The 26271-nt window shown below is 34.4% G+C and overlaps 1 protein-coding gene across 2 annotated transcripts in view; it reads right to left on the bottom strand.

Moving 5' to 3' along the window:
* Positions 1 to 15075: 15075 nt before the first annotated feature.
* DNAJB4 (DnaJ heat shock protein family (Hsp40) member B4) overlaps positions 15076 to 26271 on the bottom strand; it is a 41859-nt gene continuing 30663 nt past the window's right edge. The window contains exons 1-3 of one of the 2 annotated variants that reach the window (XM_045801948.2): positions 24834 to 26018; positions 17765 to 18333; positions 15076 to 16389 (exon numbers count right to left, since the gene is read on the bottom strand). In XM_045801948.2, coding sequence (XP_045657904.1) covers positions 16156 to 16389; positions 17765 to 18333; positions 24834 to 25044 — 1014 coding nt within the window. In that variant the 5' untranslated portion in view covers positions 25045 to 26018 and the 3' untranslated portion in view covers positions 15076 to 16155. Of the gene's footprint in view, positions 16390 to 17764; positions 18334 to 24833; positions 26019 to 26271 lie in introns of those variants that run through there. The other variant, XM_045801949.2, reaches the window with a different exon arrangement.

The raw sequence follows: 26271 nt of genomic DNA, 5'->3' as shown, positions 1-26271 counted from the left end.
CGGTTAAGCGTCTGCCTTCGGCTCAGGGCGTGATCCCGGCGTAATGGGATCGAGCCCCACATCAGGCTCCTCCGCTATGAGCCTGCCTCTTCCTCTCCCACTCCCCCTGCTTGTGTTCCCTCTCTCGCTGGCTGTCTCTATCTCTGTCGAATAAATAAATAAATAAATAAAAATCTAAAAAAAAAAAAAAAAAAAGATTATTTATTTATTTATTTGAGAGACAGAGAGTGAGCGAGAGAGAGAGCACAAGCTGGAGGAAGGGCAGAGGGAGAGGGAGAAGCAGGCTTCCCGCTGAGCAGAGAGCCTGATATGGGGCTGGATCCCAGGACTCTGGGATTTTTTAGAAAATAGTCTACTTCTTCGAAATTGCTTCTAGGATAAATAAACATAATTTCTTCTGTTTAAAAGCCTTTTGCATTATCTGCTTTCTTGGACATCTATCTTAAATAAAAATACTAAATAAGTTTTACAAAATGTCTACTATTTAAATTATTCAGCATAAATTCACTCCAACATTTATTGAGAAATTGTTTTGCATTAGGCCTTTCCTAAACATTGGGGAAGAAAAGTCAATTTCCAAGAAGACCCACTCTAGTGAGGAAGATTAACATAACTGTTAATTGTATAAGATGGAATATAATAAGCTCTGCAAGGAAAGAAACAGAATGAGGAAAAGATTGATTCTGATCAGAGAGATCAGGAATGTCTCACATCTGAGGTAGAGCTTGATTTTGACAGAAGATGAAATTAGAATGATACAAGGAGAAAAATTGGGGGGCTTTCTTCCCACAGAAGCCAAACATAAGTAGATGTGAATGACATATCTTACAAACTCGTCCCTAGGGTTAGAGTTTCAACATATATAATTAAAAAGCAGGTTGATACCAGACTATATATGGTCTTGAATACCAGGAAGAAGTTTGAATTTTATTTTGTGAGTAGCTGATAATAACCAATAATATGGTTAATGCAGAACACCAGACCAACAGTGAGTAAACCTAGTCTAAGCTCTACCACTAACTAGCTTGTGGGCATGTCATTTAACAGCTCTGGACACCAGTTTCCTCACTGGTTATTTTTTGTTTGTTTGTTTGTTTGAAACAGAACTGAGAGTTGGATGGAACCACCTAAGGTTCCCTTAAGTATAAGGGTAATATAATTCTGGGGGCACCTGGGTGGCTCAGCCGTTAAGCATCTGCCTTCAGCTCAGGTCATAATCCCAGGGTCCTGGGATCGAGCCCCGCATTGGGCTCCCTGCTCAGCGGGAAGCCTTCTTCTCCCTCTCCTGCTCCCCCCGTTTGTGTTCCCTCTCTCATTGTCTCTCTCTGTCAAATAAATAAATAAAATCTTTAAAAAAAAAAAGTAATATAATTCTTTTTTTAAAAGTGATATAATTCTATGATTTAATATAAACTATGGGACTGCTTTAACTTTTTATCAGTCTGTATCATTTAAAACATGAAAATGATTATTCCTACTTAAAGAGAAAATTTAAAAATTTACCATCTTTGTGGTTATTAAAATAAAAGATGATTCAGTTTTGCTGATATGTTTCAAGTTTTTAACAGATATTTCTTTTCTGGGAATTAAATATGTTTCTCCAAGGAAAGTTTATTCCATCCTTTGTCATTATAGCACTTTCTTCTTTGCCAGGATCTCAAATGCTTTGAAAAGATCCAGAGTGCCATAAAAAATCAAGGGAAAATATTTAGGCACAGTATCGGCATTTTAAAAAATGCTAAATATTTTTTGAAATTGTTTTCTCTTTCCTTCCCATTTCTATTGCTAACTTTAACTCGAGCCCTCATAATCTCTTAACACAATCATTTTTGTCTTCCAGCTGATCTCATTTCTCCTGTGCTCTATCTTCCTTATCCATCTGGCATACTTCTACCTGTGAATGATCTTAGCAAACTTAAATCTAACTGTGTTACTTTCCTATTTGTTTTTCTTTTCTGTTGCTAATAGCAGTAGTTCTCAAAGTGTGGTCTCCAGACCAGGACTATCAGCATCAGCCAGGAACTTTTTATAAATGCACTCTTAGGTCCCATCCCAAAACTACCATCCATGTTTTAACAAGCTCTCCAGGTGACTCTGATTCACCCTAAATTTGGGAACCACTGGCTTACAGGATAAAATACAACTACCCTAACATAGCATACATCTAGTGCCAGTTCCCACCTATTCCTCTGCTTCTCCCAAATCAAAACCTGTATTTTAGCCCTGTTAGAGTATTGGCAGCTTCCTAAATACTACTGCCCTTTGCTTATAGTACTCTTAGAAAGCTCTTTCCCAATATGGCAGCCTGATAGCCCCCTTTTCAAAATTCAACTCGAGGGTATATGGAATATTGTAGCATATATAGATTGATGGAGCCTCTGATGAATCCCAATAGGAGAATCATAGGCAAACCCCTAGGATTTTGGAGTATAGGCATGCCCTCTGCTGCCGACAACCATTTTCTCTTTGAAAAGCAGCTCCTGACCTACTGACAGATGCTGGTAGAGACCCATCACCTGATTGTGGGACACCAAGTGATTATGTAACCTGAGCTACTCCTCGTGCAATGAGTGTTACTTGGTCAACCAAGTCATAAAGTTGAAACACGTACTCCATTATTAAGGGAATTAATAGAATGATGCATTCCATTACGTATAAATGACATGGCAAGACTGGGGCCAAGTAAAGACTGGTTATAAAGGAGGAAAACACACAGGCCTGGATCTGCACAGCATGCTGGCACCAGCCAGAAATGGAAAGCTACTGCATTACAACCTACTCAGGATGACCCTGAAAGACATGGTGAAGGGAAATCTTCCCAGTGTGAAGAACTTTGGACAGTTTGCTTGATTGTCCACTTTTAATGGAAAGAAAATTGTCTGGTATCTATTTACTTTGGCCACATTCCCTGAGTTACTCTAGCCGATAATGTAAATTGACAAAGGGCCTACAACTAGGGCCCTAGCTGAATGAGTTTATGGACTTGGGAGGAGCCTAAAGGCGCAGGACCCCAGGCACTGCCTAAATACTATTGATCATTCTGCTATGCTGCTTATCCATTAGGCAACTCCTTTGTCAGAATTTACCTTTAAATCCTTAGTAAGAAGCACACTGGGGGAAGTAATTTACCAGCCCAAGGGCTTTGAGAAGGAGAAAGAACAATGGCCATCTAAGGACTATCAGTCTGTCTACATTTGTTTTCATCAACACCTCTTGACACCAAGGCTTTGCATTGCCCTTGTAACACTCTGCAGTTATCAGTGTCTGCAACCTGGGCTGTTGCCTTCAATTTTGGGTGTAAAGCTACGGGTAATGTCTATTACAAGGTAGTGCTGGAAAAAGGCAAGAGCAGACTTGAGACGCTTTCCTCCAACGAATCCTCTCACTGTTGCCTCACGAGCCTGCCGTCTATTAGCCCTTACAAATGAGTTCGTTCAGCAGAGCCTAAATCTCTACACAGCTTCTTCTGTTTCCAACTAGCTCTATGTTTTCTCTAGGGTTGATTATCAGACAGCTCTTGGCTTGCTTTCCTGTCCTGGCTGGGAAGTAGAAACCCTCAAATCTTCATGAATTTAATGCCTGGCATATAGTTTGCTCTTAAATGTTTAGTATTGAATGAATAAGATGCAATGACTAATAAAAGCTAATATTTACTATTGAGCCAGATAGATTATTTCTTTAAATGAGGTAATATATGTAATAATTGAAACAATTATGATTTCCTTGTGTGTTCTGGGTGGGAAATGAGAAGCATTCTTCTTTACAATAATAACATATAATTTAAGTGCTCCCTATGTGCGATAGTTAATTTTGTGTCAGCAGCTTGACTGGCCTAAGGGATGCCAACATAGCTAGTAAAACATTTTTTCTGGGTGTGACTGTGAAGGAGTTTCTGGAAGAGATCAGCATTTGATTTAGTCAGCTAAATAAAGAGATCTGCCCTCACCATTGTGGGTGGGCATCATCCAATCTTTTGAGGGCAACAAAGGAACAAAAGGAAAAAGAAGGGCAAATTCCTTTCTCTCTAAGCTGAGATGTCCATCTTTTCCTGCCCTGGGGACATCGGAACTCTTAGTTGTAGAGCCTTCAGACTCCAGGTCTTATACAAGCAAACCAGGCAAACGTTTTTAAGCCTTTGGATTTGGGCTGAATTATGTCACTGGCTTTCCTGGTTGTTTGGCTTAATCTATCTATCTATCTATCTATCTATCTATCTATCTATCTATCTATCTACCTATTGTATTGATTCTCTTTCTCTGGAGATCCCTGGCTAACAGCACTATGTATGATTTACCTAACAAGGTAGAATCTTCCAAATATACTTAGTCAACTAATAAGTACTCTTGATTGTTTTTTTCTGGAGAAAAGATGATCTTAGTTTTTCTGAAAATATATTTTCATGACTTTGGAATTTATACACACACACCACTTAATGCAAATTATTTGTCTAATAATTTCTAATGTTTCTGAAGAATAGTTATTAGATAATTTCTTGGCTGCCGCTTTAGAGATATAGGTATGTGGCCCATTTATTTATATCCCAGCAGCACACCCTGAACTGAAATAGCAGTAATAAAGAGGACACTTACCCAAAGGTCTATGAACTCCAACAGCCTACAAGTAAAAACCTGTACAACCTCCTCAAACATCAAGATTACATTTAATGCTTACAGATGAAAACAATGAACACAACAACTTGGGAAACATTTTCCTACATTATTTTTGTGGTTGCTGATGATTACCATCAAATTAAGAAATGTGAAAATAGAATTCAGTCAGACACTCTGAATGGTATTTTCTTTTCTCATATATGGTCCTGAGGTGGTTGTGATGCTGGCAAAGAGAATGGAAGTTCTTAAAAGCCAATTTTAAATTCACTTTTAAAATTTAAAGCAAATTAAAAAAAAATTTAAGTAAGAAGTGTGCTTCATTTATCTTCCCTTCAGAGTAAAGCAACACATCAGAATTGAGCTCACTCAAATCTGTTCTGAACTAATATTCTAAATAAATTGAATGAGAAATTTAAGACATTTCTGTTTCTTACTAAAATACCTATCTCTCTATAGGTAAGATTTTTATAATAAGGTTTTTGGTTTGTAGATTTAATTTTTTTAAATGTTACCAACTAATCAAATGTATTGCTAAAGTAATGTATAAGCAGAATTCAAAGGAAGTCCGAATGTGTCATAGCTGATATGGGCCTTTAATAATGGTAAGTTTAATAGAAATTTACATTGTTATTTATATAATTATCCTAAGTTCTGGGGGAGGGAAGGGAATGAACTCCATCTATTAATTAATTGAAATAGTTGTCTTTTATTAGAATTTGTCCCATGACCAAGAAAAAACAATATTTACTACTGTTTCAGCAAACAAATAATGAGTGAAAACATTCCAGTCAGTAGTTTAAAAGTGGATTTAATAAAAATAGGGGTGCCTGGCTGGCTCAGTCAGTACAGCATGTGACTCTTGATCTCAGGGTCATGAATCTGAGCCCCACCATTGGGTGGGGAGCCAACTTATAAAAATAAAAATTATTAAAAAGTGAATTTCATAAAAATAAAATAATTGAATTTAAACAATCTGACAATTAAGTTTAAATTTTGGCACTCACTACATTTATATCCTTATCAGAATACCTACAAGTGTTTTTCAGACTGTAAAGTTAGTTCACAAATGTAAATCATGAAATTAATGCAGTGGGATACAATCAGAAAAAAATTTTTTTTCTTTTTTTAAAATTTTTTATTATGTTATATTAGTCACCATACAGTACATCATTAGTTTTTGATGTAGTGTTCCATGATTCATTGTTTGCATATAACACCCAGTGCTCCATGCAATACGTGCCCTCCTTAATACCCATCACCGGCCCAACCCAATTCCCCACTCCCCTCCCCTCTGAAACCCTCAGTTTGTTTCCCGGAGTCCATAGTCTCTTGTGGTTAATTCCCCCTTCTGTTTACCCCCTTTCATTCTTCCCTTCCTTCTCCTACTGATCTCCCCGCTATTCCTTATGTTCCACAAATGAGTGAAACCATATAATTGTCTTTCTCTGCTTGACTTATTTCACTTAGCATAAGCTCCAGTCCTGTCCATGTTGCTGCAAATGTTGGGTAATTGTTCTTTTACAATCAGAAAAAAATGTAATGAACTAGAGTAAAATAGAAAATATCTGGGTCATTCCATCTAGGAATGATAGGTGATGTTTTATGAAACTCTGTATATGTATATGAAATTATTTTCATAAGTCAAAAGTCAGCTAATTTCATATTGCTATTTTTATAGATCAAAAAAATTGAATATAACTTCATATGGTTCAAACTAATATACATAAACATTCATGCACAAATGTAAGCAATGTATTCTTGCTGGCAAAAAGTAAAAAACAAAACAATACTATGTATTACATGCCTCTAGAAAATAGCCTAATATTTAAGAATTTTTATTTCCTTTGAATTACAGAGTAGTTTTACTTGTTTATGAAATTTTTGTAGTTTATTAACTTTTTGAACTATGTTATAATGTAGGTATATTTGAAAATGAATTCTAACAAGCTTATTAATAGATATTTTAAAGTTTCTAAACTTCTATGATTATTATTCCTACTAACAACTTTGAGAAAAAAAATAGGGTTAAGTGAAGAATAATTGAGAAATGGCCAAACTGCTTTTCTAATTTTGTTCCCTGTATCAATTTTTTAAAACCATATTAATCCTATAAATAGTTTAAATTTCAAAGCATGATGAAACAGTAACATTACCTAATTTAAATTCCCTGTATCATATACTGTGACTTTGTTATAACTATAAAAGGCATACATTATTCTTTTCCACCCTAACACTATTACCAGTACTAGTACTAAGATTAGTACAGTACTTTATTCTTTTAGGAAACGTGCAGGACCTTCTAAAGTTGTCAACGATACAAATAAACTTCTGGCCCATGAGTAAAAAAAAAAAAAAAAAAAACTAGATTCTAGTGAATTAAATTTATGGTATAATCAAGGCAGTTTCATCTACAGGAGGATAGACCTTATCTAGTGTCATTGTCATCTAACAACAGTCATCAAAATTGCAATTAATACAGTACTTTAAACAGGGGTCACTGTAAAACAACTTTATGGCTATAAATACAGCATGTGCTCCTTGGAGAAAACGTTTTAAATTTGAAAATGAAGATGAAAGCAGTAGTTACCCTTAATCCTACCATCCTGAGATCATCACTTTTAAATGTTTTGGTTTGTTTTCTTCCAGTCTCTTTTCGATAGATATATCATTATGTGAAAAAAATTAAATAAAAAAATGTAATCCTAATTTTGAAAATTTGACTCCCTGTAAAATAAGTAAATGAGCGATTTTTTATTAGTGCTCATTATATGAAGTGCCCTCCATAAATAAGCAATTTTAAAATAAAATTTAGAAGTCATCATTCTTTAATAGTCCTTGTTAGGAATACAATATTTTCAAGTTGCCTAAGACTTAGAGAGCATCTTATTATTTTACTTATTTGTTTTTTAATTTTAAGCGGGATCCGTGCCCAACATGGGGCTTGAACTCATGACCCTGAGATCAAGAGTCACATGCTCTACCACCTGAGCCAGAGACGTGCCCCTTGAGATCATCTTATTAAACATTTAATTTTACTAATAAGAAAAAGCTAAGGCAGTGAGGTTAAACAACTTGACAAGGTCACAAATGTTATTTATTGGTATAACCTGATGCTTAGTAGTATTCTTTCCAACCTCACTTTGCTTTTCATCTTAAGTGGGTCATATTTTAAATAGGCCACCCTCTAGTACTATATTATTATGTATTTTAATTATTTCAGCCTATACTTCAGAAGTAAGCAAAAACATTACTTATAAAAAAAGAAATGATACATTGATCTTCTTTCTCCAAAGTCATTTGTTAAAACACATTATTAGTAGTTTAGGCATTTTGATAATTGCACAAATATGAACAACTAAAAATATTATAAGCAACATACCTATCACCCTTCCAAGAAACAATCTTTTTTTTAATATGTCAAGGCTTAAACTGTGTGAGCCTCAACTATAAGACAGCATGAGAAGTTATGCAGAACTACTGCCTAGTGAAACTAATGAAAAAAAATTTTAAACACCTATTTAAGGTCTCTGGAAATGGTTCTAAAGTCATACAACAAATGAAGAAACATTTATTCAATAAAACCTATTAAAGTTTTATAGAAACAGTGAGAATCTGTGGTGTTTGGCCAAGACCCACTCTATCCTTCTCCTTTCTAGCTCAGTAAGATGGAAAGTCCACTAGAGACTACCATAGCTAGGAATATTCCTGTTTCTCCAATCTGAAGAATTATAATTCACTCAAAGGATTATCTTCCTGGGAAGGGCAGGACCTCATCATTTCTCATCCTGCCCCAGCTACTTGTTGCTAGGCTAAATTCTGGTGAATGTGAAGGAGAGTTGGGGGACTCCCTTCTTCCACCACCATGCCCCCCTTCTTGGGAGAGAAGGATCCACCTTGGGGGCAGCTCTACTGAAAATATTGGAGCTCTCGCGGCCCTTAGCCTGGCTCAAGGGGCAGGGTTTCCATGCTGGGAGAGACAAGCTAAAGAATCGTGGGGCTACTCCCAAATTGACCCCCATCCCCATATTCAGCTTCTAAAGCAGGGTTGTCACCCCCCCAAAAAATTATCATTGTTCTTACCCCTTCCCTACCGGCCAGCACAGGTTTGCCAGAGAGACAAGAGGAAAAAGACAAAGAGGAGGTGCCTTCCAAGGGATCAGAACACATCTGAAACAAAATTTCAGAACTATCCCTTCAAAGGAATCCTACTTTGATTTAATCAGTTTGCTGAGCAATTTATGACCCAAAGGCGTTGTTGAAAACAATAGAATATCAGTCAGCAATTAGTATAGTTTAACAGGTGGGTGTGGTCAGGGAAAAAGAGAGAACCTTGCCAAAAACACTATTATCCCAGGGTGACTATGGACATACCCAAGCCTGCATTCTCTGAAGAGCAACATCAGAGGCTTCGCTTTATGGGGGAAATAGACTTGACTAAAATAACTCAGCCAGTCACCAAACAAGTAAATAACAAGTCCTAGAGGAGGTTGGGAACTAGTACCCAGAGTTGCTGTATTATCTAAAATGCCTAATATCCAACAACAGCAACAACAAAATCACAAGACATGCAAAGAAATGGAAAGTATGACTCATACCTCAGGGGAAAAAAGAAGGCAAAAGAACTGCTTCTGAAGAAACCAGGTGTTGGATTAAAAAGACAAAACTTAGAAGAAGTCATTGTAAATATGTTCAAAGAACAAAAAAAAAGGAAACCATGATAAACTAAGTAAGGGAAATATGATGACAATGTCTCATCAAATGAAGAGTATCAATAAAGAGAAATCATAGAAAAGAACCAAATGGAAATCCTAGAGCTGAAAGGACAATAAATGAAATGATAAATTTACTAGAGGGGCTCAACAGTAGATTTGAACTGGCAGAAAAAATAATTAGCAAACTTGAAGATATATTGATGAGATTATGCAATCCAAAGAATTGAGAGAAAAAGAATGAAGAAAAATGAACAGAGCCGCAGAGAATGGTGAAACACCATTAAGGATACCAATATATGCAAAACCAGAAGGAGAAGAGAGAAAGAAAGGAGCAGAAAAAAATATTTGAATAAATAATGGCTGGAAATGTCCCAAATTTATTGAAAAACATTAATATAAATATAAACAAACTCAATATAGGATAAGCACGGAGATCCACAGACATCAGAATAAAAATGCTAAAAGCCAAAGACAAGGAGATAATCTCAAAATTAGCAAGAGACTAATGACTCATTATTTACAAAGGAACCCCAATAAGATTGGTTCACCTATAACCAGAAATAATGAGGCCAGAGACAGTGAAATGACATATTCAAAGTGCTCAAAGAAAAAAATCTGTCAACCAAGAATCTTGTATCTAGCAAGGCTATCTTTCAAAAATGAAGGCAAAATAAAGATCTACCCAGATAAACAAAATCAAATGAATTTGTTGATAGCAGACCCACCTTACAATAAATACTGTCAAAAATTCTTCAGGCTGAAAGCAAGGAGCCCAGGTCAGTAAATTCAAATCCACATGAGCAAACAAAGAGCATTGGCAAAGGTAATTATGTAATTATAAAAGACAGTATAAATGTATATTTCTTCTTAACTGATTTAAAAAGCAATTGTATGAAACAAGGTATATGTAATGTGTTCTTGTGACTATAACATACTATTATTTGCCAACAACAGTACAAAGGAGGTGAAAACAAGGATGTATTAGAGAAATTATAAATAGTAAACCAGCCCTGCACACTTAGAATAAATCCCACTTGGTCATCGTGTATACCCTTTTTAAACTTCATGAGAATAAACCTATATAACTAACCCAGCAATTAATTTTTAAATAATACTAAGGCCCCATTATCAGTTCAGGGTTCCAATTTTAACTTCTAACAATCTCCTCCAAAATTTATGCATCAAATACTCTGGGAAAAGGGCATAAAATGTATAACAATTCCTTTTTTTTTTAAGTAGCCTCAACACGGGGCTCAAACTCACAACCTTGAGATCAAGACCTGAGCTGAGATCAAGAGCCACTTAACAACTGAGCCACCCAGGTGCCCCTAAAACTATTCCTATTGTGTAATTAATCCTCTGAAGTTGGCTGTGCCCATTTTCATGATTGCTTTAATAAGTAAGGGAGTGTAATTTATAAAAACCACAGTACAATATAATTTCCCCATCTGAGAGGGTTGTTTCTGAAACCATTGAAGAAGAGAAAGGATTAGCTGAGGAATTTAAGTTGCTGTGGGAAAAAAAAAAGTTTTAGGCACAACCCTAAGAAGTTAGTTTTTAGGTTCTCTAAAATTAAGATTGTATTAAATAAGGAGAGGGGCACCTGGGTAGCTCAGTCGGATGAGCATCTGACTTTGGCTCAAGTCATGATCTTGGGGGCCTGGGATCAAGCCCCAAATTGGGCTCTATGCTCAGTGGGGAGTCTGCTTCTCCCTCTCCCTTTCTCTCTGCCCCTCCCCACCAGTTATGCTCTCCCTCTCTCTCTCTAATAAAATCTTTTAAAAAATGAATAAAATAAATAAAAACAGAATAGTCTATTTTTTATTAATAGTCTATTATTTAATTAATAATAAATATATGGTTTATCATATGTCACTCACTAGAAACCTTTCAGGATCTCCCATTCCCACTTCAAATTTGTTTTTGTTCTATTGGACCTGCTAGGCACATTAATAAGACAATTAAGAAAAGAAGCCTAACCTCATTCTAAATGTTTAATACTTTTCAGATCTTATGATTCTCAGTTAATGCTGTCTCTCGAACCCCTCCATACCCAGTCCTAGAGATGCAAAATATATAATTGATTTAAAATATTGTGTAACTTTTAGGGGTGCCTGGGTGGATCAGTGCAGTTAAGTATCTGCCTTTGGCTCAGGTCAGATCTCAGGGTCCTTGGATCAAGCCCCAAATTGGGCTCTATGCTCAGCGGGGAGTCTGCTTCTCTCTGTCTCTCTGCCCCTCCCCACTGCTTATGCTCACTCTCTCTCTCTCTCAAATAAATAATCTTTAAAAAAAACTCTTAATAAAAAAAATAAAATATGTAACTTTTAATTTATTAAAAAATGTAAATATTTCTCAAGCTCTTCTCTAGTACAGAACCTATTATAACTTAACACTGCTTTCTGTCCAGATTTTTCATATTCATCTCAGTGCCATCCCTTTAACAGTAATAGGAATGGAGTTCTTTGCTGGTTTTATTTCTCATGTCTAAGGCTGTATCCAGAACTTCTTACTTTCCTCTGCCATTTACTTTACTCTCCTTTTCTTTATCCAATCTCCAGTTTCCTCTTTTTAAAATTATCTCTATAAGAAAGGAGCCTGGCTTGCTTAGTCAGTAGAGCATGTGACTCTTGATCTTGGGGTCATGAGTTAGAGTCTGATGTGTGGCATGGAGTTTACTTAAAATAAGAAAAAAAAAATTGAAAACAATTTTCTGTGTAAGAATGACTCAGGAACTGCATTCATTCAAACCAAATTTCTAAAAGCTACAGAGAAGTGTACCTATCAATTTTTAGTTCGGGAGAGATTACTGTATTTGCAAATGATTGTAGAGCATCTATATGCATTGTACTCATTACAAATTTTTCTCAATAAAATCTGCAGGGTTTTTTTTTCTTCCTCCCTTCCTCTTCCTCCCCTCAACACCTCCCCTCTCTCTCTCTCTCTGTCTTTACAATAATATAATATCACAAATTTTCAGTAACTTTTTTACTTGGAAAAATATTAATTCAATTTATATTATTTATCTAAAAGCTCAGATGTGAACTTGAAGTATTTTGAGAATAACATTGGCATACATTTTTTAAGTTAATGATGGATACATTTCAATTCTGAGCTCTTAATTCCCTTCTTAAAAAAAATAGCAGTTTTCATAATTAATCTTTCAAGGTTTCTAGTTAACACCGTGAAATGATAGGTTCATATTCTACATGCTCATAAATGACTCAAAATATTTCAGATGTGCTGAATTACACAGACTACACAAAGTAGGTAAATGTACTTTAACAGAATTTGACCTAGTCTTGGAAATTTAACAACAGGAGTCATCGTAACATATTGGTAGGAACTGTTACTGAGAATAAGAAACAAGGTATCTCAGGAATTCCCTTACAAGCTTGCTTTTTAGCTACAGGCAAGTCACTTAGGATCTCTGGGTTTACTTCATCTAGAAAACGTGATCTCTAAAATTCTCCCAGCTCCAAAACTTTTATGAATTTTATGAATTAAAAATATCACAGAAAAAAAAAGAAATGATAAAAAGGTTAAAATATTCAACCTATAGAACTTATTTATTCAAATAAATATTGATTAAGCTATAATTTAAAAGTAACAAATCACTTTTCTTTTTATAATTCTCCATAAAGTGGGAAATACACACACACACACACACACACACACACACACACACACACACGTATATATATAAAAGCCAGGTATATAGGCAGTACACTACATTACAGATTGCTGGATAAACACTGTGTTATTAGATTATGGGTAATGTTTAACCTTAACTCTGTGAGGTTAATAGTCCTTGAAATATGAGGATACAGTAATTACTTCTAAGCCATGTACCGAGTCCAATCACATATATTAATTTCATTTTATCCATCATAACTAGTCAAATTATAGGTTTTTTCTTAAAAATAAACAAGCAAAAGTATTTTCAATTGCTTGCCCCCAAGAAAGGCTAATAATAGGCAGGGGGTGATGAGCTAAAATATAAAGGGTCACAAACTCAGATGTTTTCAGAGGCAGCAAAGTAAATGAACTAAACGTGTGAAGTGGCTTTATATAACACAATTGAGACTGGTAGGTCAGTGAGAACAGAACAGTGCACGCCTTGCCTAAAAACATCCTAATTATAAAGCATAAGCAATCTGGTTTTTCTTGTAGGAAAGATAAACATCTCTATCAATTAGCTTACTGGCATCTCTAGTATTGCAAAACTATTTCAGGTATCCAAGTATGTGGCTGAATTTAAAGAGAACATTTTAAAATCAAAAGTACTGAATAAATAAGTAAATAAAATCAAAAGTACTTTCACAATTTACATAAGAAAACTTTAAACTCTTTTACATTAATTTAACACTCAACATATAAAAATTGGGCACCAACTACATGCTAAGGCATTATCAGTATCCTTTAAGGCAAGAAAGATACTGGCATACTGTGCCTATATAGCAATGAAAATCAATTTTTTTTACTACTAGAAGAATAATTCTGTACTTTAAAAAAATACTTTTTAGTCCAAAGATTATCCATCCACCTAATCTATAAAACCTTAATTTAACTTGGGAGAAAATGTTTGATCAAAAAAATTGCAATAAATGACAGTGGGTTTAATACAGAAATCACATCCACCACTCTTGACTGATGCTTTTCAGCTCTATCTCTTTAGACCTGTGAGGAAATTTTTGTAGTTTATGCTTCTAATTAGCTGAATTCTCTGGCATTTTCAACCATTTTCTTTCTTTTCTTTTTCTTTCTTTCTTTCTTTCTTTCTTTCTTTCTTTCTTTCTTTCTTCCTTCCTTCCTTCCTTCCTTCCTTCCTTCCTTCCTTCTTTCTTTCCTTTCCTTTCCTTTCCTTTCCTTTCCTTTCCTTTCCTTTCCTTTCCTTTCTTTTTTAAGATTTATTTTCAAGTAATCTCTACACCCAGGATGGGGCTCAAACTCAAAACCCCAAGATCAAGAGTTGCATGCTCTACCGACTGAGCCAGCTAGGTTCCATTTGCAACTAAAGCATATGATTGTTCCCATCAATTCTATTCTTAGATATATACCCAAGAAAACTGAAAAGTTATGTGCACAAAAACTTGTACAAAAATGTTCATAGCAGCATTATTCACAACAGCCAGAAAGAGGCAATAACCTAAATGCCCATCAGCTAATAAATGGATAAACAGAATGTGGTATCTCTGTAGAATGGAACATTATTTGGCCATAAAAAAGGACAAAGTACTGATACATGATGCAACATGGATGTACCTTGAAAACATCATGTTAAGTGAAAGAAGCTAAGTGAAAAAAAGCCACCTACCCTTTGATCCCATTTGTACTAGATGCCTAGAATAGACAAATCTGTAGAAACAGAAAGTAGATTTGTATTCACCAGGTGCTGAAGAATAGGAAGTGAATGCTAATAGATATGGAGTTATCTTTTTCAGGTGATGAAAATGTTCTGAACTTAGTGGTTACACAACTCTGTGAATATACCAACCACTGAACTATATACTTTTAAAAAGGTAAGCTTTATGGCATGTCAATTACAATGCATAAGGCTGTAAAGTATGTGGTGATTACAACCTATTTACTGAATCTCTAATAAAAGAATCCTCGTACTCTGCCAAAGGGTGATAGGACCCAGTACACCTTGTACATGTATCAATCATCCTGAAAGTTACTTTTGAACCAAAAACGTTGTGTCGAGACATCACTCTTACTATGATTAAAAAAAAAAAACAAAAAAAACAAAATAATTTTTTAAACGTAAATATATTTAAAAAATTAAAACACCTAAGAAATGCAATCTATACATATGAAAAAGTAAAATATTTATATGCATAACAAGTAGTAGCAGTGTCATTCATAAGCAGCAGTTAGTGTTTATTTTCCCCATATTTTGGTTTAACACCATAGTGGTAGTTTATTCTTTTTAGGGAAATTGCATAAGATACATATAGCATATGATGAGTAAGTTATAGAAGACTGTGTAATGGAAAATTAATTCCAAGTAACAATATTTCCTCTAAAAACACATTTATTATTAAACAAATTATTTTAAACTAGTGGACAATAAAGTGTGCCTATAATTTATTAAGTCCAAGATATATAGTCAACTTGCATAAAATTACATATGGCATTTTAAAAACAGCCTATTTCTAAAATATCAGTAATTCAGGCAATTGGGATTTCCACAGGAGATAAATTGCCATTAATTTCCTTTTTATGATGAAAAGGTGTGCCTTAAGAACATTACAACCGTGTTATTAAGAAATGCTACAGCATACTTTAAAACTCAAAATGGTAAAACATATATGCATTAGGATATTCTTTTACGGGTCCCAGCCCTGTAGCAGCATTTCAGTTGGAGATTTAAATCTAGTTAACCACATTTCCAAATGACTTGGGTTTTTATTTCCTAGAAATACATATCACATGTGTAGGTGAGTTAAGAACTTAAATTTCCATTATAAATGAGAAACTATCATACTGACAATGTAAAGATAAAAGAAATAAAGTACTTGGATAGTCTAGTACTTTATTAGAAATATATCCACTAACTCCATACACAAAAAATTTTACATGTAAGCAAAATACTAAAAACTTCTGATTTGGGAGAAATGAAATAAAATACAGTGAACGGTTGTTTCTTCATCTCTAACTGTAAAAATCCCTTTCGCCTATTTATTTGACCCGTCTCTATTCATGCAATTTAATGAATCCTAAAAATAATTTACACATCTTTATACAGAATTCACATCTACATCAGTAAACTGCCAGTCCTTTTATATTTTCAGTGCCTTATCAAAATATGGGTAACAAAGTTTTTCATTCTATGAGGCAGGAAGATGTTTCCTAAGTACTTCTTTGGATGATGAGGATATAGTATCTGGGAAGGACACATCAAATTCTATTAGAAGGTCACCACGCTGGTCAGGATTTTTTGGAAATGGCAGCCCATATCCAATAATTCTTCTCCTCATTCCAGGCTTCACAATATCATTTATTGACATGGGTATGGTTCTTCCATCCATTGTTGGCACATTAACTGAGCAGCCACACAATGCCTGAAATAGACCAAATAAAATTAACAAACTTCAGAACCTCAAAAGCTCAACAACAACAATAATAACAAAAACTGGGTGTGAAGGATGAAATCACTAAGGTAAAATTTTAACCTCCAAAAGAATATCAATAATTACAAGACTTTTTCCCTATTAAAAAATCCCTTTAGGACATGCGTGATCAGATATACTACAAAAGAAGGAAAGGAGAAGGGGAAGGAAAGAAGGAAAGAGAAGTAAAGGATGTCTTCTACATTGCCTTGAAATGGAATGTTTGGGGTTGCCATTACAACATTTAAGATGCAGAGATGGAACTAGACAAGGAAAGGGAGAAATTTAGCAGTGAGAGGAATAGAATAAGAGCAACTCCCTACTTCTTTGGAAGGAAAAATATTAGGATAAGAAATACATTTATTGGTTTAGTCAACAACTGTTTACTGAGTGTCTCCTATATGCCACACATTCCTGCTAGATGTTGAGCTTAGGAACCATGAACGCAGACCCCACCTCAGGGAATGCACAAGCAACTCAGAAGCAAACCGGTAATAATAATACAGTATAATGTTAGCACAGAGGTGCAGAGGTCTTTTGTGAGACAAAGGGCACCCAGCTTACCCCGCCCCCCCTTAGCTTCTGAGAGTACAGAATGCTTGAGCTAAACATTGGATCAGTAGCAGGTTTTGAGGCAGAATGAGGAACAACGGTGTTCCATAGATTAGAACTCAGACGATGACATTAATGTATGTAAGATAATAATAGAGCAAACCTAGGGAAATGCATAAACCTTTATGGGTAGAAATCAGATTTAAAATGACCTTTCATTTTCAGCTAAAAATTCTGGACTTTATGGTAGATTCTATGTGGGATCATTTAAGAATTTTAAGCAGGGAACCGACATGGCCATATTTGCAGGATTATAATCCAATTTGAAAAATAGTGTCTAAAAATAGAACAAATAAGGACTCATATTAAAGCAGTACACTTATAAATTATTTTAAATTAATATTTCTGTTATATAATTATTACTCCAAATTAACAATTTTAGAAAAAAATCTTATATATGGACTTCAATTACAATGCATATCTCATAAACCATACCTGTAAAAACTGAGTGGAGTTAAGCCAGTATTAGGCTTCATAGTACACAATCTGGTTAGTGCTTAAAGTTGGCATTTAAATTGTTAGTACAAGTAACTAAACTTAGAAAATATAATCTTATCCATAAAAGAGGTATAATAGTAGTACTACCTCTGGAGGGTTCTTATGAGAATTTAAAAAATAACATGTACTAAGCATTTAATATTAGCTATTACTTACATAAATTCCCTAAGATTAGATGCATAATTCTGTTTCAGAATCCCAGGTCCTATTAACTTACCTCTCGTAAACTAATTTTAGCAGTGTAAATTATATTTGATCCATCCCTTTTAAATTTTGGGTGATCTTTATCTTTAATGATAAAAACAATGTCTGCAGGGATACTAGTTGGTGTTTCATCCCCTTCCCTTGGAAAAGTAATTTTGGTGCCTTCTTTCCACCCTTTTTTAATCTCGATGGTGAGAATTTTGTCCTCAGATCTGTAACTCCTTCCATCAGGATTTAACCTTTTTCGAGAAATCTTCATCCGTTTGGTACAGCCGGTATATATTTCTTCAAGTGATACTCTAAGTTCATGAATAACTGGAGGATCTTGTTTGATGCGGGATGGTCCCACAGAATTTCTGTCTCTTGGATATCCATTCATGCTGAATCCAAAGGCACTAAAAGGATCTCCATCTACTTCCATTTCATCAGAATCTCTACCACCAGCCATCCGTCTTCCAAAGAAAATTTCAAAGGGGTTGGAACCTCCAAAAAATGCTGCAAATGTGGCATGAGGATCGCCATGAAAGGTGTACCGGAAGGTACCTCCTTGTCCATCAGTGCCTCCTGCTCCTCCTTTCAACCCTATATGAACAGATAGACACGATTAGAAAAAAGCTTGCAGGGGCGCCTGTGTAGCACAGCGGTTAAGCATCTGCCTTCGGCTCGGCGTGATCCCGGCGTTATGGGATCGAGCCCCACATCAGGCTCCTCCGCTATGAGCCTGATTCTTCCTGCTTGTGTTTCCTCTCTCGCTGGCTGTCTCTATCTCTGTCAAATAAATAAATAAAATCTTAAAAAAAAAAAAAAAAAGAAAACTTGCAACTCTTGAAAGTTAAACTTGCAAAAACTGTATTACTAATAAACTCTGGCTGACTTAAGGTTACAATCTATTAATATTAATATTAATTAATAAAATGCCATTATAACTAAATGCAGAACAGCTACCTAACTTTTGACCATTCCATCCTAAGTCAAATTTTTAGCTTTCAATTCTTCCTCCAAACCCCCATCTTTAGTGACCATTTATTCCTGAATTTTTGCTCCACTGGTAAATAAGAAAATAAAACCAGGAACCTCTTATCTCATAAACTACTGGTTGGACAATCTGAAGTATATAAATGTAAGTTTTCAAAAGATGTCAACTGAAATAGGTCTTTGCTAATCAATGCAAAATGCATAACCTAAATCTTTAAGTGCCGTTATAATCAGTGAGCATAATCAATAATATAAAATATTATATTCATACTAACTAGCTTTATTTCAGGTCTCTTACTGTTTAAGAATTAATTAAATAGAACTCTTTCTGTGGCAGAAAGGGGAAAAATTCTAATAATAGGACACCCTATGAAAAATGTTTTTTTAGACTCCAAAATTATTATCCCTATTCTAGCTAACAAAATTGTTTATCTAGGCATACTACATGATAGCATTAATTTCAATAGCATGTAGAAAGAAGACTAAAATCAAGTGCTGTAAACCCCCCTGACATATAAAGTCCTTTGGACTGGTTATTTCTGTCTATTGTGGACAACTCACTTCAGACAACAAGATAGTGACATCTTGACCTTGTTCTTTAAGGTTCAACTAAGTAATATGTAGCTCACAAGCAATCACATATTTGAATTAGCATTTTCTGTTATATACCAAAGAAAGTTTCTATTAGGGGGCGCCTGGGTGGCACAGTGGTTAAGCATCTGCCTTCGGCTCAAGGAGTGATCCCGGCGTTATGGGATCAAGCCCCACATCAGGCTCCTCTGCTATGAGCCTGCTTCTTCCTCTCCCACTCCCCCTGCTTGTGTTCCCTCTCTCGCTGGCTGTCTCTATCTCTGTCAAATAAATAAATAAAATCTTAAAAAAAAAAAAAAGAAAGTTTCTATTATAATCCACAAAACATTAGTATAGTGATCTTTTAAAGAATCAATACTGACAAGGATTTATATCATTACAGTAGTAGCAAAGTTTCTTAATGAGCCTTATGGGCATTCCTGATGAAGGAAACAAGCAGGAAGAAAATCTAAAAATTTTAAAACTATAATAAATCCAAGAGATTAAACTAAGAGATTCTAATATGTTCAAACAGTAATTTGAGGGCAGGAAATACATTTTATTCATTTTTGCATTGCTCGTGTACACAGGGATGAAAATGATAGGTGCTTGTGCTCATTGAATAGAGAATGAACTAGTTCTTAAAGTCTATTTAAACTTTAAAAGGTGTTTTGAGTATCAGGATAGAGAAGAGAGAAAAGCAAAAGCAATATAAAGTATAATCACACATACACATATGAGACTTAATAATAAAAAATTATACTCAGCATGCTGTCAAAGAGACCCAGTTTTACATGTTTTATTCTATTTGGCTTCTTCCATTAGAAGGTATACATCTATTCTATTTCATCCAACAGTCTCAGCTGATGTTTAGATTTTTACCTTCATCCATGAATAGAAATCTGGAGAGACCAAGAAAAGTCTAATAATCTGAAAACTGTCAAAATATGTATTGAATGATATATCCAAATAGCAGTTAGGATATCTCTTATAGAAACAGAATGACTAGTATAAGCAGAACAAGGACTATGAACATGCAGCTCATACAAAACTTTTTATAAATTTTAGTGGTACAGTTATAACTCCAAGTGTTAAAAAAAAGCTAGAGACAGATTTTTATAAATGATAGGTTACGTATATAACTCAAGGTCATGACCAATGTGACTAAACCAATGCTTAAATTACTTCAATCGTTTCATCTTTCATCCCACAAATATAATCGTTTAACAGAGAGTTAATAACATAAACTGAGTAAATTAGCTTGCCCAGTCTAACTCTCTACAAGACAACATCTAAATGTTTTGGACTCATAATAAATTCATGAAAAGAAGGAATAACATTTTAAGTTATTACATTATGGGTTTGGCTTTTCGTTAAAACCTCTTTCCTCCTCTGCCAAAAATGGTAACTCAATCAGGATTACAGAGTCCCTGAGAAGATTCACACAGTCTGAAGTGACATTTCTCAAAGCTGACAAAAAGGCTCCAATGAAACTTTGAGGTTTTCCTTGACACTAAACAGTCAAGTACATAGCTCAGATAAAGGACAAGGCTACTACATAATGACTGCAAAAATCCTTCCAAAATTCACAACAATATAACATGAATTATTATGCAAGTACTGCTTTGCCTAGCATCTGAATTGTTAACAGGCATGTTATCAATTATACAGTCAACTTTTTATTACATATATTTTGACTGCTTATGGAAAACTTTAATATTCAATTAGATTCCCTCTGCTCTCCAAAAGGTTTTCTAGACACCATCACCACTTTGTGTGATCAAGGAATATGCTCTAGAATCAACATTTGCCTACACTGTAGCAAGACTGCTATTATTTAAAAACCAACCAACCAACCAATTTGCAATCCAAAAACAAATATATGTTCGGTATACTACCTATAACCATGATTTCCACTAGTTAGTTGAGTGTGTCAAAAGAAGCAGCATTGGAAGAGAATTAGGATTTAAAAGAAAATTATAGGACCTTAATAACTCTTAGGTTAAGAAGATCTGATAGGTAAAAATCTAGATTTATAGCAAGGCTTATACAATTACTAGCCTGAGATCCTTTAAGCAGCTTTGACTCACAAAGATCCAACTTATTTTTTAAAATACATAGTAAATAAAAAGAGATCCAGTTGATTAAATATGTAAACTTAACAACTGAAGAAGCAAGCTGGTATAGATTAATATACTACACACAAGTCTGATCATAAAAATACTACTTTTCAGTATTTAAAGAAAGTTGTTGAGTAAACTATAAACCAAAAGGCATAGAGGAAAAGAAACGTTAGAGAACTAGGATACTGTAAAGGTGCATTACTAAAAGTTTTTTTTTTTTTTTCAGTCTTTTAATACAAACTTCCATTGACATCCACTGAATTAAGCCTAAAACCTTCTGGGAAAGATAGGTTCAAAATCCAATTTTCAATTTATGTAGTTGTGTTTTGTTTTGTTTTGTTTTCAAATTCAACTATGGAGAACATTTCTCTCTTTTTAAAAATAGCTTTGTTTATTACATACTATCAAATTAACCCATTGCAAATATATAATTCAGAGATTTTAGTAAAGTTGTAGAGTTGTGCAGCCATCATCACAATCCAGTTATCGATCATTCCCATCAACCCAACGAGTTCTCTTAGTTTCTATCTGTAGCTAACCCCTGCTCCCACTTCTAGCTCTAGGCAACCCACTGATCTGCTTTCTTTCTCTATAAATGTGCTTTTTCCATGAATTTCATATAAATGGAATCAAATAATATATATAGCCTTTGACATCTGACTACTTTTATTTAGCATAGTTTTTGAGGTTCATCCATGTTGTAGCATGTTTTATTAAATCAATCCTTTTAACTGCTAAGTAGTATTCCAGCATGTATGTGTGTGTGTGTGCGCGCGCGCGTGTGTGTGTGTGTGTGTACATATATGCCACATTTTGTTTATCCATTCATATGATGATAGTACTTTTAAATTGTTCCCAGTTTGGGGCCATTACAAATAATGCTGCTATGAACATTCACAAAGACATTACATGTCTTTTTGTGGACCTATGTTTTCATTTCTCTTTTATAGTTTCCTATGAGTGGAACAGCTGGGTCATATGGTAAATTTAAAACATCTCTATTTTTATCCAAAAATTTTTAAACCCAGCCTTTAAAATTGTGGATATTAGAGATTTTCAAAACATGAATAAAGTGGATCACTGGTTCTCTTACTTCCTAACTATATAAATTTAGCTTGTTCAACTCATACACTTCTCAGTTCATGGTTCCTGTTCTCACTGTCCCAGGCCTTGAAAGAGAGTGTAATAATTGGGGGGGGGGGGGGGGTAGGAGTATATTACATAAATTACTAATAGCTCCACAGTCCTAAAAGTCAGTGTTTTGTTACTACTGGAGAAACATGTTGGGTGACGGAACCAGACCTGCAGGCACAAACTGACCAATGAAAGGCAAAGAGAAAAAATGTTTTCCCACATTTAAACGGTAATACCTAAAAGGGATTTTTCCAAAGTATAAATGAGCTATTCTGAATACAGAGCAAATAAACATAATGCTTTTCTGTAAAGGAAGAATAATTTCTAAAAAAATATCAAATAATTTTCATTTAACTATATTTTCAAGTAACTCCTAACTAGAGAATGATATTTCTGAATACATTTCCATGCTTTAAAACACGTATTCTTCCCTTTTACCTCTATTGCTTATATCAATTATCTGAATCAAGAACAAAAAGAGGATTCAGGGTACGCAGATGATACTGCTTTCATTTTTAAAAAATTCATTCACTGATAATGATCAGTAAAAATCAAACTAGAGAAACAGCACTCAAGAAAAACACTATTAAGAGGTAATGTTAAGCCAAGAAAAATGTATCATTTGATGACTTGAAAATTCGGAAGATAAATATCCTTAGAAAACACTGAATCTCATGGCTTAGTTACAAACAAACTTGAGCTAGCAGTGAGATGTGGTTTAAGCAGTGGCTATGTGCTTTTTCAGGGGAAAGTTTGTGTATTTCTTTACAAAATTACAAATAACTTCTTTAGAAAGAGTGTACTGCCTGTAGTATCTCAGAATCCTGCTTGGTGCTTGAGATGAATCAAATCATAATAATTTGATTAGAATGGCCATAAGAAACAACCAGAATTGAACAGACCATTACTTGCCTTTTTCAATATTGACTTTGTAAGAACCTGACACTGCAGGTCCTCATCACACCAAAACCAAGAGCAGAAATTGCAATTTTGGCAACTCAGATCAAAAAGAAAAACAAAACAAAAGAAAGGATGAAAAAAAAAAAAAAAACCTTTACACAATCACCCTGCTTATATAAATTTAGTTTTTTAACTCAAAATGAGTAATTACTGCTTCACTGTATTTTAGGGTATATTTCTGATTAGGAAAACTTTATGTTAAATGCAATAAAGGAGGCAAAGAAATAAAAAAGTTTTCATAACTACAATAATTTAAAGGAGATTATTTTGGGAGAAAAAATTAATAATGAAGTAACTAAGTCCTGATTCAAAACGTGGAAAATCCCAGCATCTGTAGGAATTAAAGTGTTTTTGTTGTTGCTGTTAATTAGCAATTTAAAATAGTCTTACTTTATAGCTACATTTATATGGAAATGATGGACAAACTTAATTTAAAATACAGAATGATAAAAGGATAATCTTAATAACCCCCATTTACTGTATTCAATTAGTTTCTGATCTCACACTGAAAGAAACAAAAGTATGGCAGGGATCAAGGAAAGGGAAGTTGTCATGCTTTCCTCTATACCTAGATAGTAAAATTTCCAAAGAAATAATGTTACCTAAAAGTAAATCAATAATTGTTCTAACTAGGTGGCCATTTTAGGTCAAAAATTGTATTTCTGAGATCTCATTTTCTTGGCACACAATTACTGTTTACAATTAAGCTAAAAACTTGTTCTGGTATTTTATGACATCAGGAAAATTCTTTCCTCTCCAGGCGGAATGCCAAAAACAACTAGAGCTAAATGCCTGGGCCTTCTGCTTCTCAGAGAGACGATTCTATCTTGTTCAATCTAAATTAAATTGCTATCAGAAAGGCAAAAAACTTCCTTTGTTTTTGTTAATAAAATACAAACTACCCAGAATTTGAACTGCCAATCTTAAAATTTTAAATGGTTGAAGGACCTTTATTGGTTCTGGCAGAAAATTCATTAGAAAACAAAACAGGTTGCATAAGACTTTTGACACAATTCATTAATGGGTATGGGAATGTAAGGTTTCTTTTCAAATATACACTGTTAACATTATAAATCGAATGGCAGAATATACATATTACAAAATGCCAAAATAAAAAAAAGGCAAACAAGTACATTTCATTCACAGCTATGTAATAATATTCATTCAGACGATCAAAGATGAAATCTTATTTTTATCCATTATTTGTCTTTCTACTTTTGGTGTCTGAGAATTTAATTTAAAGATAACCAGAAGGCTGAAAGGGGGGAGAGAGAGTGAGACAGAGCTGGAGAGACCAAAAGATATACACAGAATACTTACCTTCCTCCCCAAACTGATCATATATTTCTCTCTTTTTAGGATCACTCAATACTTCATAAGCTTCTGCAACCTCTTTAAATTTTTCCTCTGCTTGAGGAGATTTGTTCTTGTCCGGATGAAATTTGAGGGCTTGTTTTCGGTAAGCCTTTTTAATATCTTCATCTGAAGCTCCTTTTTCAATTCCCAAAATGCAATAATAGTCTTTCCCCATTTCGAATGCCTTGAAATGAACTTAGATTTCCCTTTGTGAAAGAAAACAGCGTCCCCAGTCTTAGCAGTACAACGATTCTAAGAAAAATAAACCAAGCTGGGTATTTTAAAAGTTAAAGCAAATCAGCAATTCAGCCTGCTGTGTTAAGGCAGCAAGCAAACCGCGTCTCTGTATTTAATTCCTTCCCCAAAGGCTCACTTACAGATAAATATACACTACACAGGAGACGGCCTCCTTCTAGATCCTCCCATTTTCACTACGTGTCTCTGTACTTTCTAGAACAGCAAATGCTACAGGACGTCACTTCCCCAGCTGCCTCTAGTCAAAGTACTGAGCTAGATTTTCTCCTCCTCCACGATTAACTATTCATTTTCCTTCTGGCTCTCCCATTTTTATTTCCTTTTTAAGAAGCTAAGTGGATTCAAAAACCAGTATTTCAGCATAGCAGGTCATAGCTACATATTTATTTACTCTATTGTAGGTGAAAAACAACAAAAATAATTAAAGCCACTAGGCGTCCTATGTTAAAATAAATTATAGGTATTATACAAATAAAATACCCTTGAACTTATTTTAGGTATTTTAATTTTAATTTCAAGTTATCCGGATGTAAGATATACAATACTAAAATATGGTTTGTTTAAATTAAAATTTTCAGATAATTTGTGTCATTTTTGGAATTCCTGGGGGTCTAGCAATCAGAAATGCCAGGAAGTCAATATACCAATTTCACATCGTAAAAGGCTACATATCATAAACATCAAAAGTAATAAGGGACTTAAATATTATTTTAGCTAGTGGTTTTAACTAGTTTTTTGTAGTATACAAGAGTTAATAGTTCTGGCAAACTAAATATTTGTGAAAGCTCCGTACCTGATTTTAGTTACTTCAGCAAAAACAGAATGAGATACCGCTTTTCCCCCACTCCCCGCCTCTGCCCAATTCCTAGGGTCACTATTTAAAGAATTTTTGTGCTGCAGGAAAGATAGAAGACAAGTATCAAGTTACAGACAGTAAATACTCATGTTTCTTATAAGACCTTGACTGGATCATCTTAAAATCTGGATATACTATTTACGGGGCAGTGATATGAGAAGTATTTTTTTTCTATAAAAACACATTTCCCTAATTATAAGTAGCAATACTCATTGCTGAAGATTTTGGAAAACACAGAAAGAAAAAAGAAGAAAAGGTATAAAATAAAAACCTCCCTATCATACTACTTTA

Source organism: Ursus americanus, chromosome 12, assembly GCF_024610735.1.
Source record: "Ursus americanus isolate L20-20 chromosome 12, mUrsAme1.1.p, whole genome shotgun sequence".
Taxonomy (NCBI): Eukaryota; Metazoa; Chordata; class Mammalia; order Carnivora; family Ursidae; genus Ursus; species Ursus americanus.
Note: the sequence above shows the minus strand (reverse complement) of the source record. Positions and strands in the feature narration are given on the sequence as shown.